Source organism: Rhinolophus ferrumequinum, chromosome 18 (assembly GCF_004115265.2).
Source record: "Rhinolophus ferrumequinum isolate MPI-CBG mRhiFer1 chromosome 18, mRhiFer1_v1.p, whole genome shotgun sequence".
Lineage (NCBI taxonomy): Eukaryota > Metazoa > Chordata > Mammalia > Chiroptera > Rhinolophidae > Rhinolophus > Rhinolophus ferrumequinum.
The window spans coordinates 53,299,118-53,315,323 of NC_046301.1; the positions used below are offsets into that span (position 1 = coordinate 53,299,118).

A 16,206-nucleotide genomic window follows, 5' to 3' on the forward strand; every position below is an offset into this window, starting at 1 on the left:
TTTCAATCTTCTTAAATTTCCTGAAGTTAGTTTTATGTCCCAATGTATGGTCTATCCTTGAGAAGGTTCCATGTACGCTAGAAAAGAATGTATAGTCTGATGTTTAGGATGAAGTGCTCTATAAATGTCAATTATGTCCATTTCATCTAATGAGTCATTTAGGGCTGCTATCTCGTTATTTATTTTCTGTTTGGATGATCTATCCATAGCTGTCAGTGATGTATTTAGGTCCACTAGTATAATTGTATTTTGGTCAATTTCTCCCTTTAGGTCTGTTAGTAGTTGATTGGTATATTTTGGTGCTCCCTGACTGGGTCATAAATATTGATGACTGTTATGTCTTCTTGTTGTATAGTCCCCTTTGCCATTATGAAGTGTCTATCGTTGTCTCTTGTTACCTTTTTCACCCTGAAGTCTGTTTCATCTGATATCATTATGGCTACACCTGATTTTCTCTGGGTACCGTTTGCTTGGAGTGCCAATTTCCACCCTTTCTCTTTGAGTCTATGCTTGTATTTGTAGCTGAGATGTGTCTCTTGGAGACAGCATATGGTTGGGTTTAGTTTTTTTTATCCAATCTGCTACTGTGTGCCTTTTTATTGGTGAGTTCAGTCCATTTACATTTAGGGTGATTATTGATATGTGAGGATTTACTATCATCCTATCTTTAGTTTTCTGGTAAGACTGTGTCTCCATTGTTTCTTTGCTGTTTCATTTGTCTATTATTTGTCTATTATTTCTGTGTGGTGGTATTCTATGATGTTTCCTTGTGTTTCTTCTTTTATTACAGTATATATTTCAGTTCTGGATTGTTTTTGAGTGGTTACCCTCAAGTTTATGTAAAAAAAAGTTTGGTATTTAGAGTATTCCATTTTCTTCAGCATGTCGTCTTTCTCCATTCCCATATTCCGTTTCAGGCCTTTATTCTCCCCCTTTTTATGTTTTGGTTGCCACATATTGTCCCTGTGGATGGTGGTCAAATAGCCTCCTCTAGTATTTGTTGTAGTGCAGGTCATGTATTAGAAAATTACCTCAGCTTCTGTATATCTGGAAAGGTTTTTATTCCTCCGTCATATCTAAAGGATATCTTTGCTGGGTATATTATTCTTGGCTCAACTTTCTCTCTTTCAATAGTTTGAATATTTGGTTCCATTACCTCTGGCTTGTAGAATGTCTGCTGAGAAATCTGATCATAATCTAATGGGCTTTCCTTTGTAGGTTACCATTTTCTTTTCCCTGGCTGCCTTGAGGATTCTTTGTCATTGATTTTTGACAGCTTCAATACAATGTGCCTTGGAGAAGGCCTATTGGGATTGAGGTAATTAGGTGTTCTATTTGCTTCTTGGATTCGAGGATCCAGTTCTTCTAACAAATTTGGGAAGTTCCTGTCGACTGTTTGTTTGAATATACTCTCTGTTCCCTTCTCTCTTTCCTCTCCTTCTGGTATGCCCATTATTCTTATATTGCTCTTTCTGATGGAGTCAGAAAGTTCTTGTAGAGTTCTTTCATTTCTTTTAAGTTTCAAGTCTCTTTTTCCATCCGTGTCACTTCCAGGTTTCTATCTTCAATGTCACTGATTCTTTCCTCCATCTAGTCAACTCTGCTACCTAAGCTGGCTATTTCATTCTTAATTTCTTCTATTGAGTTCTTAATCTCCAGAAATTCTATTTGGTTCTTTTTTAAAATTCCAATCTCTTTGATAAAATGTTCATTTTGTTCTTTGATTGTGTTTCTGAGTTCATTAAAACTGCCTTTCTGTGTTTTCTTGCATCTCGTTGAGTTTTTTCAGAACTGCAATCTTGAATTCTCTGTCATTTAACTCACGTATTTCCATATCTTTAAGTTCATTTTCTGGAGACTTTTCACTTTCTTTCTGAGCTGTCTTGTTTCCTTGGTTATTCATGGCAATTACTGAATTATTATTTCTCTTCCTAGACATCTACAGGAGTGGCTTCTGCAACAGGTTGATAGGATGAGGTCTTTTTTTTGTTTTCCAGTAGGTGTTTGTAGAATGTTTTATTTTCTCTCCGACTGCACCCTTTTTTTCTCTCTCACACTGTAGTGTTATGTTTTCTCTGCACTTTTATAGCTTCTCACATAATGGGGGGATTCCCTGGAAGGCGGGCTTCTCCTCTGTTAACAGTTCACGTGGGTCATAGGGCACCACGTCCCCGTGGGTATGGGGAGAGCTTTTGAAGTTCCAAAGCTCTTCCTGCACCAGATTCAGAGCCCATGTATTTCAGCAGTTCTGTTTACTCCTGCAGGGATCCGCCCAGATAGGTGGGGACAGGGGCGGGGTGGGTTGTGAGAGGTGGCCCAGTGCAATGGCGGTGACCACTACCACAGCAGGTCCTGCTTCCACAGCTCTCTCCCCTTTGCTGGAACAAGTAGGGCTGCGAGTCCGTGTCTGCGGACCACTGGTCTCAGATCTGCAAATATTCTGATCTTTTGATCTGACGCTGCTACTGTTTTGCTTCTAAAGGGTGTGCTCTGGGAGGGTAGGGAGGGGGCGGCTAGTCTCTGTGCCTAAGGCTTCCGTTCTCTGCGGCAGTGAGGGCTAAACCACCGTTTTCAGTCTTCTTCCCTCAGTCTTTGCTCCTAGGTCTCTGCCGTGAGCATTCGGTTCAGCCGTGTTATATGCTGTCCCCTCAGCCCTGTGGGCCATAAGCGGAGCCCTAACAGTCCGAGTTCTTCCCTCTCCCGCAGCTGCAGTAGTTCCTGGATGCAGAGCACTGAGCTAGATCTGCGTCCTGGGCCCGCGTGGCTCCATCTCCACACCTCTCCCCTCTCTCCTCCCCCGCTTGCATGATTTGTCCACCTTTAGGTGAATTCGGTAGTGAGACTCTTCGTCTTGCCGTTCTGCTGTGCAGGGAATCCTTTGTGGAGTTATAGTTTTTCAATTTGTTGTAAATTCCAGGGGGGCTTTCCAGAGGCTCGCCTCACGCCGCCATTTTGATGACCAGTCTGGACTGATTCTTAAAGCATACTATGTCACCACTACAGGTCTTTTGGTTCAAAATATAGATTATTGTCATCAGTACATGTTCTCGCATTCTTACATATTTGATAATACACATATAGACTGGTTTATCACTTAATGCTCCATTGGTTCATCAGCCTTTTCTGCTGGTTCATCAGTAGGTTGAGCAGGCCGTGCTTTTCTCTATGGCCTTTCTTCAAGACCTTCCAGGAATGGAGACACATCATCATCATATATTGTGAACTCCAAGTCTTTACCAACAATTCCAATGGAAACATTCTTTTAGTTACGTCCTGTTAGCAGGAAGTCTCTCATAAGGCACACAGACCATGCTTAACCAGTTCATTCAAGTCACGCTCCATAAACTCAGATTATGTCTCTCCAAGTACGAGCTGATTGAGAACGGGCTCCAATGGACATAGCACTGCAGTCAAAATAGTTAGCAGATGGACAGGTTTGGAAAATATGAGAGCCCATATCATGATAACCAGCAACAAGCAGCCCAACACCATATGGTTTCTGGCCATATCTTTGTGTTGGTATCTGGGTCTTGCTTCCAATTAGAGCTACAAGACGAGACACAGGAAGACGTCTGTCAAATACAAATGTGGAATCCAAACACTCCTGGCTCATAAAATTACGTAACAGTCTAGCATCAGCAGTAAATCCTGCAGTTGAAATACCAATATGGTTGTCAAGGTGGAGAATATTTTTCTGATGAGCTGCAAGTTCTGACTGTGCTCTCTTCAACGCAACCAACACTGCATGGGTTATGATTTGAGACCAACTGTGGCTAAACCTTGTTTGGCAGCGGCTTCCATTGCATATTCGATTTGATGAATCCTGACCTGAGGGGTCCAAACAGTGGCATCATTGTTATACTGATTGCGAAACATGGTTCCTTCACGGGCCTGGCTGGAGCCTCCAGCAAAGCTGTGGATCAAGTCTGCATGTCCTTTTATTCTTTCTTTACTGACTGACTGCATCAGTTTACCTGTAGATTGATCTTTTTCATTTTAGCACGTACATGGATTTCTGTGTCCTTGGGTGTAAATATTGTTGTCTTCTACTTTCAGCTTCCCCAGGAACTGGCTAATTAGATTTATATGTATTTGCTCACTTTTGAGATAATCCTATTACTCAGCTTAGATTTGTTTTTTGTTTTTTTAGAAAATGCCAGTCCACTCTTCCTAGAAAGTGTTTCCTCTTTTGTTATAACTCTAGCTGGGATGTATGTGCTGTTTTGTTCAGGTCTCATGGTATAGGAGGCACCAGCTACTTAGTTATAATAAAATATATTTTCTGAAGAAAATGTATGAAATGTTTTATCCATGTTGTCTTTGCTAAAAGGTATACATAAATTGAAATGGGCCAAAGAGTTAAACTGATTTTAGAGTTTGTGCTGGAGGCTTAGAGAGCTCTAAAATAGACATGCCCAGTTTTACCCAGTTTTATGTCCCACCTTTTTATAAAGTGTCTGACAGTTTAGGCAGTTGTCTATTGCCCTTTAGGCATGCTGAGCTTAATTTTTACCTCCATTTAGTCTGTTGTTAAGCAGGAATGTCGCCTCCTCGCGTCTAGCTTTTTAAATCTTTTCTATTGTTGGGAAGTTAGATCCTGGTGATCTAACAACTAACTCCTGCACATCTTTCATCGTCAGTATATGGGAATATATGGTGAAGTAACCTTGAGATTGTTCTTTTAGAATTAAATCTTAGAGAGTTGCAACAATCCCTTGACAAGATTTGGTTATAACTTGATTGAGGAAGGAAAAAAAAAGAGGGATTAGTCAGCTATAGAGACATTGAAAAGGAGAGTCTTAATAGGCTCTTTTCATAATGTCATAATTATGTAATATATGATGTCATATAAAACCAAGTGGAATTATTCTTGGAAACAAACCCTTCTTTACTACTGAGAAGGTTTATGTATAACCTGCACAGTAAACATAAAGCAGCGTGCATATTACAGGCTTGGAACTACATTAAACCACACAGGGTTTATTTGGTGTGTCATTGAATTGGAAAATTAGATTCTTTTAGAAAAATGTTTTCAGGAATTTATGCCCTGAACTTTTCATTCAGATAAATCAGATGTAATTAAAATTTTTAGAATCATAAAAACATTTATGGGATTGTGACATTTCAAAGTCTTAAGCAGAAATGAATGTTATCAGTTAATGCTTATTGTTTACTCTTTTGAAAATGTGAAAAGTTTTATATAATGTTTGGAAATTACGATTACATTGTTTTTCGGGATTTTAAAAAAAGGATAATGCTACAATAAGGATAAAGTGTGTATTCATAGAAACAATATAGCATGACCAAGAAACAAATTTAATGCTTGTGGGCGATTCTTGGTAAATTTACCTTCATGATTTGGAGACTGCCTATATGACATTTTCAAACAAATGTACTTTGTAGTTAGTTATATTATCTTTTTGACTCTGGCAATGCAGACACACATCCTAAAATATCCTAACATGAGGATATGGATATATCTGGGCCACTTCGAGTGGCCAGAAGTTACAGTGGATTATTTCATACCTTTTGATCTCCCACTATCTATAAAATTATACGTTGGCCTACACTTAAGAATTGACTGAATATGCGTATGTTGTTTTCAAGGCTTAACTTAGTTGATAAGTTTTGTCCTAAAATACTGGCCTCTTTCAACTTTAGCTTTTTATCACTCTTGATATCTTTGTAATTACTACTAATACTATTGTATCTTAGAATACTGATGGCACTTAATAACAGTCTTCTCAAAATTTCTGATTTTTAAGAAATGGCTTATATACTTAAAAGAAAATCGTTTTTCATTAATGTTTGGTATTCTCTAAAAATATTTTTAAGAAATTAATATTTTGTGCTTCATTGTATAAACTGATTTCAGTAAAGCTTATATCAAGCACGAAAGCTCCGTTACCTTCAAATAAATACTGTTTTATTGAGTAATATATCCATATATGTCCTATGTATATACATATATGTGATCGTTACCCAGAAACATTCTCTTTATTAGGTTCCCCCATTCTCCAGTAGATTTTAATAAGTGAGTTCTGATTGCTTTAGAGGATAAAGACAAATGTCTGTTAAAGAGGAATTTCACTAGAGAGTGAGTATACACACTTAGGCTGAAAGCGAAGTAACACCACCGAGAGAAGGTTAGAGTGTCAGCTGAATGGTACCAGACAAAAGAAGCCATAGGATTGAGGGGAAGGGGAGGTAACGTGCACTGCAGTGGTCAAGGAAACATTATGGCTTGAACTTAGATTGAAAAGGTGGATAGGAGACACGTGCAAAGTTACAGGTAAAGAGAATAGGAACTTTCCCAATGAAGAGACCAAGTCTGTTGCAGGACAGTTATTTCCAGTGTTGGTTACATAGTAGGGGCTCAGGGAATATTTGTTTGTTTTTTCATTTATCATGCATATAGCTAATGTCAATGCTGAAGTGGACACTTTTCACCTTTTAACATTTCTGAAAAGTTGGGACCAATAATTGATGGCATTTTACAGTTATTTGGAAGTGCTTTTATCATCGTGATATATAAAATCTGTCTTAGATTTCATGAAATGTGGTCTCAGTTAACGTAAAAGAATATGGTAGGGTTCATCATTGAAGGTTTTTCGTACTGAGATGGGTTATAATTTTATTTTACTTTTATATTTATGTAGTCAACTTTTGAAGGTGTACTTATGAACTTTGTTTCTGTGATAGTAATTTTAGAGAAAAACAGCATGAGAACATTGCTTTTATTAAAAAAGATCAAGATACTTCATTTTTTAGGTGAAAATATTTAATCAGCTAGTCTGAATCTAACTTTGGTGTCATATATAATGAGGTAATTAAGGAGGGCAAATGATATTTATTGGTGATAGCTAAAGAAATAGCTGAGTTCCATGAACTTTGTAACTGTACTTTTCCTGGAGAAATTGATGAATTAGACTAAATGTTATGTGTGGTTATAGTTGACACACAGTGTATGGCCCTAATCCATTCTTTTTTCCAATGTTTTATCAGCTATAGGGAAAAAAAAAGGTTTCCAGTTATGGCTCTCAGTACTACAGGAATTGGATGGACCTTACTTGTCAACCATACCTGAAAAATGAATCTCACAGATAATTGGCTGCCACGTGTATGTCCTCTTAGGTAATATGACATAAGTGGTCAGATGATACTTTCATTCCACTTTCCTTACTTTTAAAAATTCTCCCCAAACTATCACCAAAAAGGATTAGTGGCCATTCGGAATGTTTGATTTCTTCCCCACCAACCTTTATTGCTCTTTTTCTATATTTATGAGTGAAAACCCAAATCAAGGTTCTTTAGATAATTTTGCCTCAGAAGATCATCAGGTTGCTGATTTTTTTTCCCCCTTGCCCTATAATAAGCCTTTAAGAGCTAGGAAGGTCAAGGCCATTTTAATATATCAATGTCATCTAATGAGAACGCCATTTTTGAACCATTAGATCCTTTAATTTTTGTGCTGGAATTCTTAGACACCCAGTTTTTGATGGGTATGTCTACAGTTTAATTTTCAAAAGGGTGGATTTTTGTTACGTGCTACTGCTTGTTTGAATATTTTGCTTAACTGAGCAACACTGTAGGCCATGCAGATGTTTGAGAATGAGAATATAATAATATTCTTATAACACAGACATTATTACTCTTTCATGGATATTTCAGAAGTGTCCTTAGCATCTTGCATTTCTTTAATATGAGTTATGAGTATCTATGATCACAGTATCATAGTAGTTTTGTTAGAGTCTGGTATATAATTTATTTTTGCACTGTCTTTTTGATTACATACAGTTAATTTTTTAATTGTATTGTTAGCCATTTATATGAACTATTCAGCATTTTTGCTTGATTTCCTCACTATTTATAGATAGGAAAACTTATACCCAGAAATAAAAGTGACCTGCCTGGTGGTATAAGTGGGGAGGAGAAGATTCAGAATTAGTAGCAGGTAGATTCCAGTCTCCTATATTTTTAGTACTTCCTGGCATGTGCATAGTAACCTTAGAATTTGATCATTTGAACTTCTTGATTATTTGGTTTCTGAATAATCATTTATTTTGTATATTGTCATGTGAAGCATGACTGTATAATGTAAAGTAAGCTTTCTTAAATTGTATTTGCTTGGGCCATATTACCTCTTAATAAAGCCTCTTTGACTTGGAACTGTAATGCTCCAGGGAAACAATGATTCAATTGCTTTAGTGTGTGAATTCCAGTAGTTCGTTTGCTAAATGCTGTGCTGTGTCTGAGTATTTTTATTTCTGTGTAGCCTTTTCTGCTGATGATGTGAATGCAATATTTCTCTTCCTTTACTTGCTACTCTGTTATTACATATACAAGTATTGAATAAATATGTCCAGAAAAATTATTTTTATTCTTGATATTTGAGTCTTTGAACGTAATATTAATTTTATTTAAATGCTATCATAGATATTTATCTCTAGTTGCAGATACTGTACATCTAAAACAGATATTTGGTTTCATTTTAATTTAGGGAAATAACAATTATGAAAATGAAGATTTATCACAAATCTTTGTTTCCCAAGTAGAATGTCCGTGTTAACATTAAGAATCCGTAGTCATATGATGCCTGCTGTTATAATGTCATCTTAAAATTTTACCTGTATTAATGGTCAAAAATAGATGAGTGCTACTAATACTTGGTGTATGTTTTGTAATGGAGGGCTCTTCGGGTGTAGGAGAATGTAAAGTGGTGTAGTCCAAGAGGTCTTCCTGCAATGATGGAAATCTTTTTATAGCCATGTTGTCTTAATATGTTCTTAAGTTTTGGAGCTTAAACTGTTGTCTTAAACCACTGTCCATTTGCAGTGTGGCTAGTGTCATTGAAGACTGCGTTTTAAATTCTGTTTAATTTTAATTAATTACATTTAAATGAGCACATATAGCTAGTGTCTAGTATTACATAAGCAGAATAAAATGAGTTTTCCACCCACTCGCCCATCTTTCCATGAGGGTTATAGGGTAATCCAGGCTCACTCTTGAATCTTCCTAACCTGCAATTAAGTAAGTAGCCTTCTTTTGTTATTTTCAGTGCGCTTGGTTTTTGCTTATTACCGTGTTTCCCCGAAAATAAGACCTAGCCAGACAAGCAGCTCTAATGTGTCTTTTGGAGCAAAAATTAATATAAGACCCGGTATTATGTTATATTATATATTATATTATGTTATATTAATTATATTATATCTGGTCTTATATTACATAAGACCTGGTCTTATGTTACAGTAAAGTAAGACCAGGTCTTATATTAATTTTTGCTCCAAAAAGACGCATTAGAGCTGATGGTCGGGCTAGGTCTTATTTTCGGGGAAACACGGTATATGATAAAGAAGATCTTTCTATCCCAGGTTTCCCTCATCACCTCTCCCTTTAATTTTTTTGGTTCATCAATATGCATTTTATTTCTGATTCTTTATATTCTTTGCACTGCCAAAGTGGTCATATCCTTCAAGTGTGTGTTTTGGCCATAGTTTTCCTAATATTGGAATGTGTCTGTGTGTTTTTCCTCTTTTCTGTCACACATACACATCCTTTCCCCACTTGTAGAAAAATCAGAGATTGATTTTTATATCCTTAAAGGAGATATGGGAGACCTATGAGACTGAGGAGATATATCCATTGTCTTACCTGGAGCAGCTGCTGTGTTATCAGGGAGCCAGGTGTTAATCTAATAATTGTAATAATGTTTGCTGCTGCAAACCTGAGGTACCTATGCATCAATCCTGGGCAGTGAAACTTCCTTGGAAACCTGCCTTTTTTTACTTTATTTTTGAGAAGGTTAAGCTGAGGTCCTTTTCATTCCTTGAGGATTCTCGTTTGAATTCTAGGAATTGTATTTTCAATTCTGATTTTTTCATTGAGACAGAAAAAAGACTGATCTCTTTTGAGATTTTTGTGTAGCTCGGACTGATGAGAAAGTCAATTCATTTAGTAAATATATACTGAGTACCTCTTATGTGCTAGTCATTGTCCTGGGTGAGCAAAACTGACCAAGTTCTAGTTTTTGTTGGATTTATTATCTAGTTAGAGAAATAGACACTAAGCAATGAAATGAGTAAGATGTTAGACAGTAATGTGTTTACAAGAAAGAAAAGCAGCAGGATAATTTGATAGTGACTAGTCCTGTTGGTGATATAGTAACTTTAGACTTAGTAGGTAGGGAAGAGAAGGTGACATTTCATACCAGACATCAAGACAAGACCTTTTGTTACCCAGTCTGACATGGCAATCCAAGGGACTTTCCCTTTGAACCTTCTAAAGTTCTACCTTTTCAAACCTGCCAAAAATTTTTATGGAAAGCACAGCATGTGTGTGAATTCTTGTTGATGGAGTTTGGGTTATTTCCCCCCTTTGTGCTTCCTTTCTAGTGTGCTTGTTTAAAAGGAACAAATATATCTTTTCTCCCCTGGTTCAGTTCCCAAAATGTTTGCCATTTTCAAAGCAAATATATTGCTTGACTTAACTGGACTTTCGAAGGCAAACTCCCTAACAGGCTCTCAACCTGGAATTGTGCAAGGCTTGGTTTCACTTAGTGATCTCATTTATCTCTTACATGTTTTTTGTACAATATTCAGTTCTTTATATACCTTTTGTGTTCTGCAGAGCATTGGGATCGAGATTTCATGCACATCGCTTTTGGCCTTTTTGAAGAATGCTCAGGAAACTGTATATATGTTACTGTGTTAACAAGGTACTGGGATCACTGAACAGGAAATAGACTGTACCAGTGACCACAGATAGCGTTGTCTGTGTCTATTTTTTCCCTAAGTTTGGTTCTACATAAGATCGGAGATCTTCCACATTTGTAGGCAAAACTTTTAGCTCTGTATATACATAGGTTGAAAATAAGGTAGCAACAGGAAATAAGGGGGCATTCCAGATTGTTTTGGACCACAAGTGTGAGTTCCTGCTCATGACAAATATTCCAGCTTTGTGTATTTTCCCTTGCTTTCCTCATGCTGGATGTCTCATAGACATCCTTAGAACAGAAGGTCAGGTCTTCATCAGACCCTATAGATTGACCTGCTCCACGTAGAATAAATTATAATGATCTCAAAAGATGACAAAGAGGCATTTGATAAAGATCAACAGCCCTTCCTGATTAAACAACAACAACAAAAACTTGGTGAGCTAGGAATAGATGGATGCTTTCTTAATCTTATTAAAACGAAATTCCAGTCAGAATGCATCATACGGCTTAATATTTGAAACATACGTAAGAGTCAGGTATCACAATTACTCGATAATTGACATTCTGGAAATACCAACTAATGTTGAAAAGTGAAAAATATGTAGTAATATTAAAAAGGAGGAGGACTTATATTTTTAAAATATGGTAATATAGTGAATACACAAGAAAATCAATAGACACAAATTTCAGCATGTTTTCTTATGTTTAGTCAGTACCCTATAATAGCTGTAAAAAAATATTAAATAACTAGTAATTTATAAAAGCAAATAAGGTGTAAAATGGCTTTGAATAAGCCTAGGATTGTGTAGGAACTATAAATAGACAACTGTAATTAAATGTGATTTTAATCAATACTAACAACATTGATATAACAAGTCGGTTTTAAAAGTTTATCTGGTAAAATAAGTATGAGAATAGCTAGAAAAATTCCAATGGGAAAAATATTGATGAATTGGATAGGGAAACGAGCCCTTATTAGCAAGTATTAACACATGTTAAGAAAGGCTTAGATGTGAAAATATTTTAGTACTGACAGTGAAATAGATTAGTAGAGCCAAATGGAGATTTCAGTAAAAAGTCCAAATGTATAAGTACATTTAGTATATATTAAAATGTGTTTTTCTAATCAGTAGGGGGAAAGATGGATTATTCAACATGTAGGGATAACTGGCTAGTAATTTGGATAAACATAAATCCAATCTCTGCCTTGATTTTATATAAGAATAAAATTGCAAATGGACCAAATATACAAATATTGAAAATGAAACTAGATGTGTTGAAAACGGTGAATTTTAAAAATTAATTTGATCAAGGGAAGGTCTTTCTAAAGGTGACTGACACTAGTCTCAAAAGCTAAAAAAAAAAGATTGATGTATTTGACTATATAAAAATTAAAATACCAAAGTTCATTAAAGAGCTTAAATGCTAAAACGCATGCTAAGAGGTAAGGGAGTGGATATGTGCTACATATTGGATAAAGGGCAAATGTTCTTAAGAACCCAAAGTTCTCTTATAAATTTATAAAAAGATAAAGCCTCCAAAAAAAAGTATGATATACACAAACAATTCATAAATACAAAATAGCCAGGAAACGTAAAGAAGATCAGTCTTCCTGATTAATGAAGAAATTCACATTAAAGCAAGATACTATTTTGGACCTATCAGACTGGCAAAGATTTGCTTCTCAATGATGGCGAGGCTGTAGGAAAATTTCTTACACATTGTTTGTGGAAGTGTGAATAGCTATAACATTTTCGGAAGGAAATTTAGCAGTGTAGTCAAAATTAAAAATGCTCATATCTGGATCTAGCAGTTCCACTCAGAAGAATTTTTTCACAAGAGTTACTCAAAGATATACGTGAAAGAATGTTTGTAGTGTCATTGTGTGTAATGGTAAAAATTATAAAAGGGGCAGATTAATGTTAATATTTTTTTAAGTAAAACATTTTAAAGTTAGGAAAGTTTATGTTTACGTAGCAAATGTTTTTGAATGACTGACAGCAACTGTCTATGAAGAGGAATTGGGTTGAAAGGAATAGGATAAGGGAATTTTATTTTACTGGCATCTTTCTGTACTACTTAAATATTTCCTGTTATTAAAAACCAGAATATGCATTACTTTTATACTTTAAAATAAAAAAAGAAATCAAAACATTATCAGAGTTTAGATTTGTACCGAAACATAATTATATTGCACAGGATTTTATTCCTCCTAATAGAAAATAGAAAACGAGGACTCTTTCATTTTGGGGTCAAATAGCATTTATTTAGTATTTGAGAATAAAATTGATTTTGTGTCCTAAGTGTTAATGGCATGTGGTCTGCCCTCCTGTCCAGTTGAGAGATTTTCATAAAAGATCTAGCAACAGTTTCTCTTTTGGAAACTTCCCTACCCTTTCTTCTACTGCCACACTCCTGACTGTTTAACCACTAGTTTTAGTCCAAAACTAGTAAAAGTATTTGCTCTAGATCTTACTGTAATTTGGTTAGACAGTGGGGCAAAGTGCCACTTCCAGAAGCAGAACCAGTTTGAGACCCATGTCACAATTGCCCTCTAAAATGTCATGAAAGCCCTCCTGTCTGCAGCCCCCAGCACTGTAGTTCTTCAGTCCTATATTTAACAGAGTGTGGGGTTTCTTTAGGTAAGAACTTCTTAAACAAGGCTATTCCGTATTGCATCTTCTTTACCAGTTTGTTCTAACAACTGAACTCCTTACTCTATTTTGGTATACACATAGACCACTTTCAAATCATGGTCTTGCCAAGAAAAGACTTTCCACACTGAATATGATAAAGTGACAAGTGGTTGTCCTCTCCCTACAAGTACAGAAAAATTCTGATGTATAAAACACAATCGTTTCTTCCCAACCCACCCAGACTAACCATATAGAGGTAAGTCTTCTACATTGAGTTGGTTGAGACCCTTAGAGTGTCTCTTCATAAGTAATCCTTGATCAGAATATAGCATCTCCCAGAAGAAGCAAGGTATACTTTAACTCTAGTTAGGTGATTTTGTTAAAAACCTTTTTTGAGTCCCTGTAGTGGAAAATCGTTACCCATGATACATGTATCTGCAATACACTGTGTTATTTAGGTTTTCCCATCTTTTCCAACGTTTCTTCAAAAGTTATCTTTGTCCTCCCCACCTAACTCCTAACATGCCATTAATAGGATCTTTGTACTTTAAGCCTTCTTACGGAAACACTGTCTGCTAAGAGTTAACTGTGACCATTTGGTAAAGGTCAAGAATAGAAAGCTCTGGTTGTTTAATTTCCTAAGGTCAGTTTTATTTTAAGATTTCTCTTCAACTTCATCTTTACTTCAATGTCTAGTTTCTATAGCAACTGAGCGTTAGGTGCTGGGTCAAAAAAGACAAATCTTTAGATGTTAAAAAATTTAGTTTTTAACCTAGAGAGGGAAGATGCCAGGCAACATCTTCACAGCTTTTCTGGGCTGACGGCTACATTCTGTTTCCAGGAATTCTGTATTTTTTCCTGAAGAGGCCAGACATTTCTCTCTTTTTCACACAGCCCCAGAAGAGATTGCTGCATCCCTGTTCAATAACTTAATCACAGTCAAATTGATTAACTAAATCAAGGCAGCCAAGAAAGAGAGAACTCTCCTTCTGTGGAGAAATTGAAGTGTCCAGTAGAATTATTTTTCTTAGAATGTAATATCTTTGGGAATTATGTACATTGTCTCTTTTCTTTACCTTGGATTCCTTAATAATGTTTTTTTTTTTTTCTTTTCCCTCTTCAAGTGCAATTGGAAAAATCTTGAGTGGTGCTTTTCTCTGTGTTCTCAGTCTATCTGGATTAGGGTGCAGACTGTTGCATCACTTAAGTGGGGAGATGTTGGAGGTGGGAGAAATGTCAGACACTAAAAAGCCTAACATCAAAGAGATGGAATAGGGGCCGGCCCGGTGGCTCAGGTGGTAGAGCTCCATGCTCCTAATACCGAAGGCTGCCGGTTCGATTCCCACATGGGCCAGTGGGCTCTCAACCACAAGGCTGCCAGTTCAATTCCTTGAGTCCCGCAAGGGATGGTGGGCAGCACCCCCTGCAACTAAGATTGAACACGGCACCTTGAGCTGAGCTGCCGCTGAGCTCCCAGGTGGCTCAGTTGGTTGACGCGTGTCCGCTCAACCACAAGTTGCCGGTTCGACTCCCACAAGGGATGGTGGGCTGCGCCCCCTGCAACTAGAAAACAGCAACTGGACCTGGAGCTGAGCTGCGCCCTCCACAACTAAGACTGAAAGGACAACAGCTTGAAGCTAAACGGCACCCTTCCCCAATAAAATCTTAAAAAAAAAAAAAAAAAAAGAAAAGAGATGGCATATGTCCTTAATGTTACATCTTCAGAAATATATATAGTACTTTAAATGGAAACTGTGTCTCTTTTTAGAGTTTTCGAAGCTGGAGGAAGATTAATGCTTTTTTTATATTATAGGAACTACCTTCAGTTGAAGAACTCACTATTATTCTTCCTGAAGATACTGAATTAAAGCCTTTTGGGATGGTTTCAAGTATTATTGAACAATTAGGTATGTAAATAATTTTATTAATAGAAATTATTTATATCCAAGCATGCATTAATAATTAAAGTTTTTACTTATATAAGAAATCCATAAGTACATTGTATTTATAAAAATTTAAAATCTGCTTTTATCAACATAGTTCTCCAGAATTTTTCTTTGTGTGGTATTCGTTTTCTATTGCTATTAAATTTCTACAAATTTAGTGGCTTAAAACAACAGAAATTTATTATTTTACAGTTCTTTGGGACAGAGTCTGATATGCATCTTACTAGGCTAAAATCGGGTTCCACAGGGCTGAGTTTTTTTATGGAGACCCTAGGGGAGAATCCATCTGTGGGCCCCTTTCAGCTTCTAGAGGCCGCCTGCATTCCTTGGTTCATGGACCCCTCCTTGAACCACAAAGCCTATAGTGTGGCTTCTCCCTGAAGGCAGCCTGGAAAGGTTCTGTGCTTCTAAGAACTCCTTAGATTGGGCCTAAATGCATAAATCCAGGATAATCTCTCCATCTCAGGGTCCTTAATCTTAATCCTATCTGAAAAAAAAAAAAAATTGATGTTAAGTAACATATTCACAGATTCAGGAATTAGGGTGTAGATACCTCCTTTTTCTTTTTTTGGGGGGGGTATTATTCTGTCTACTGCCTTTGATTTTATGTCATAAACATGTAAATTAGAAAGGTCTGTGATGTTAATACTGATATTAATGGCATGAAATATGAAGCTGCTAGATTTTAAAAGAACTAGAGATTATAGGCTTCTTTTAGCACCAAGATATGAGGTAGTTATATGAAAGACCTTGAAGTTAACTAGCCGCCAGTAACTCTCAGAGTAACATACACCTGAGAATAAAAGTCTGAGTTGACCAAGTCATAGGATTTTGGAACTGGGAAGAAGACCTAGATTGCCCACCAGCTCCCTTAGTTTACAGGACTTAAGGGACACAGCAAAGATAGAAG

The 16,206-nt window shown here is 36.5% G+C and overlaps 1 protein-coding gene and 1 pseudogene across 1 annotated transcript in view; one reads left to right on the forward strand and one right to left on the reverse strand.

Annotated features, from left to right (window-relative positions):
• Positions 1–16,206, forward strand: part of NAF1 (nuclear assembly factor 1 ribonucleoprotein) — a 46,085-nt gene that overhangs the window by 11,227 nt on the left and 18,652 nt on the right. The window contains exon 3 of the mRNA XM_033133418.1: positions 15,164–15,257. Within this exon, the coding sequence (XP_032989309.1) occupies positions 15,164–15,257 (94 nt within the window). The remainder of the gene's footprint in view (positions 1–15,163; positions 15,258–16,206) is intronic.
• Positions 3,056–3,876, reverse strand: LOC117037440 (proteasome subunit alpha type-1-like; annotated as a pseudogene).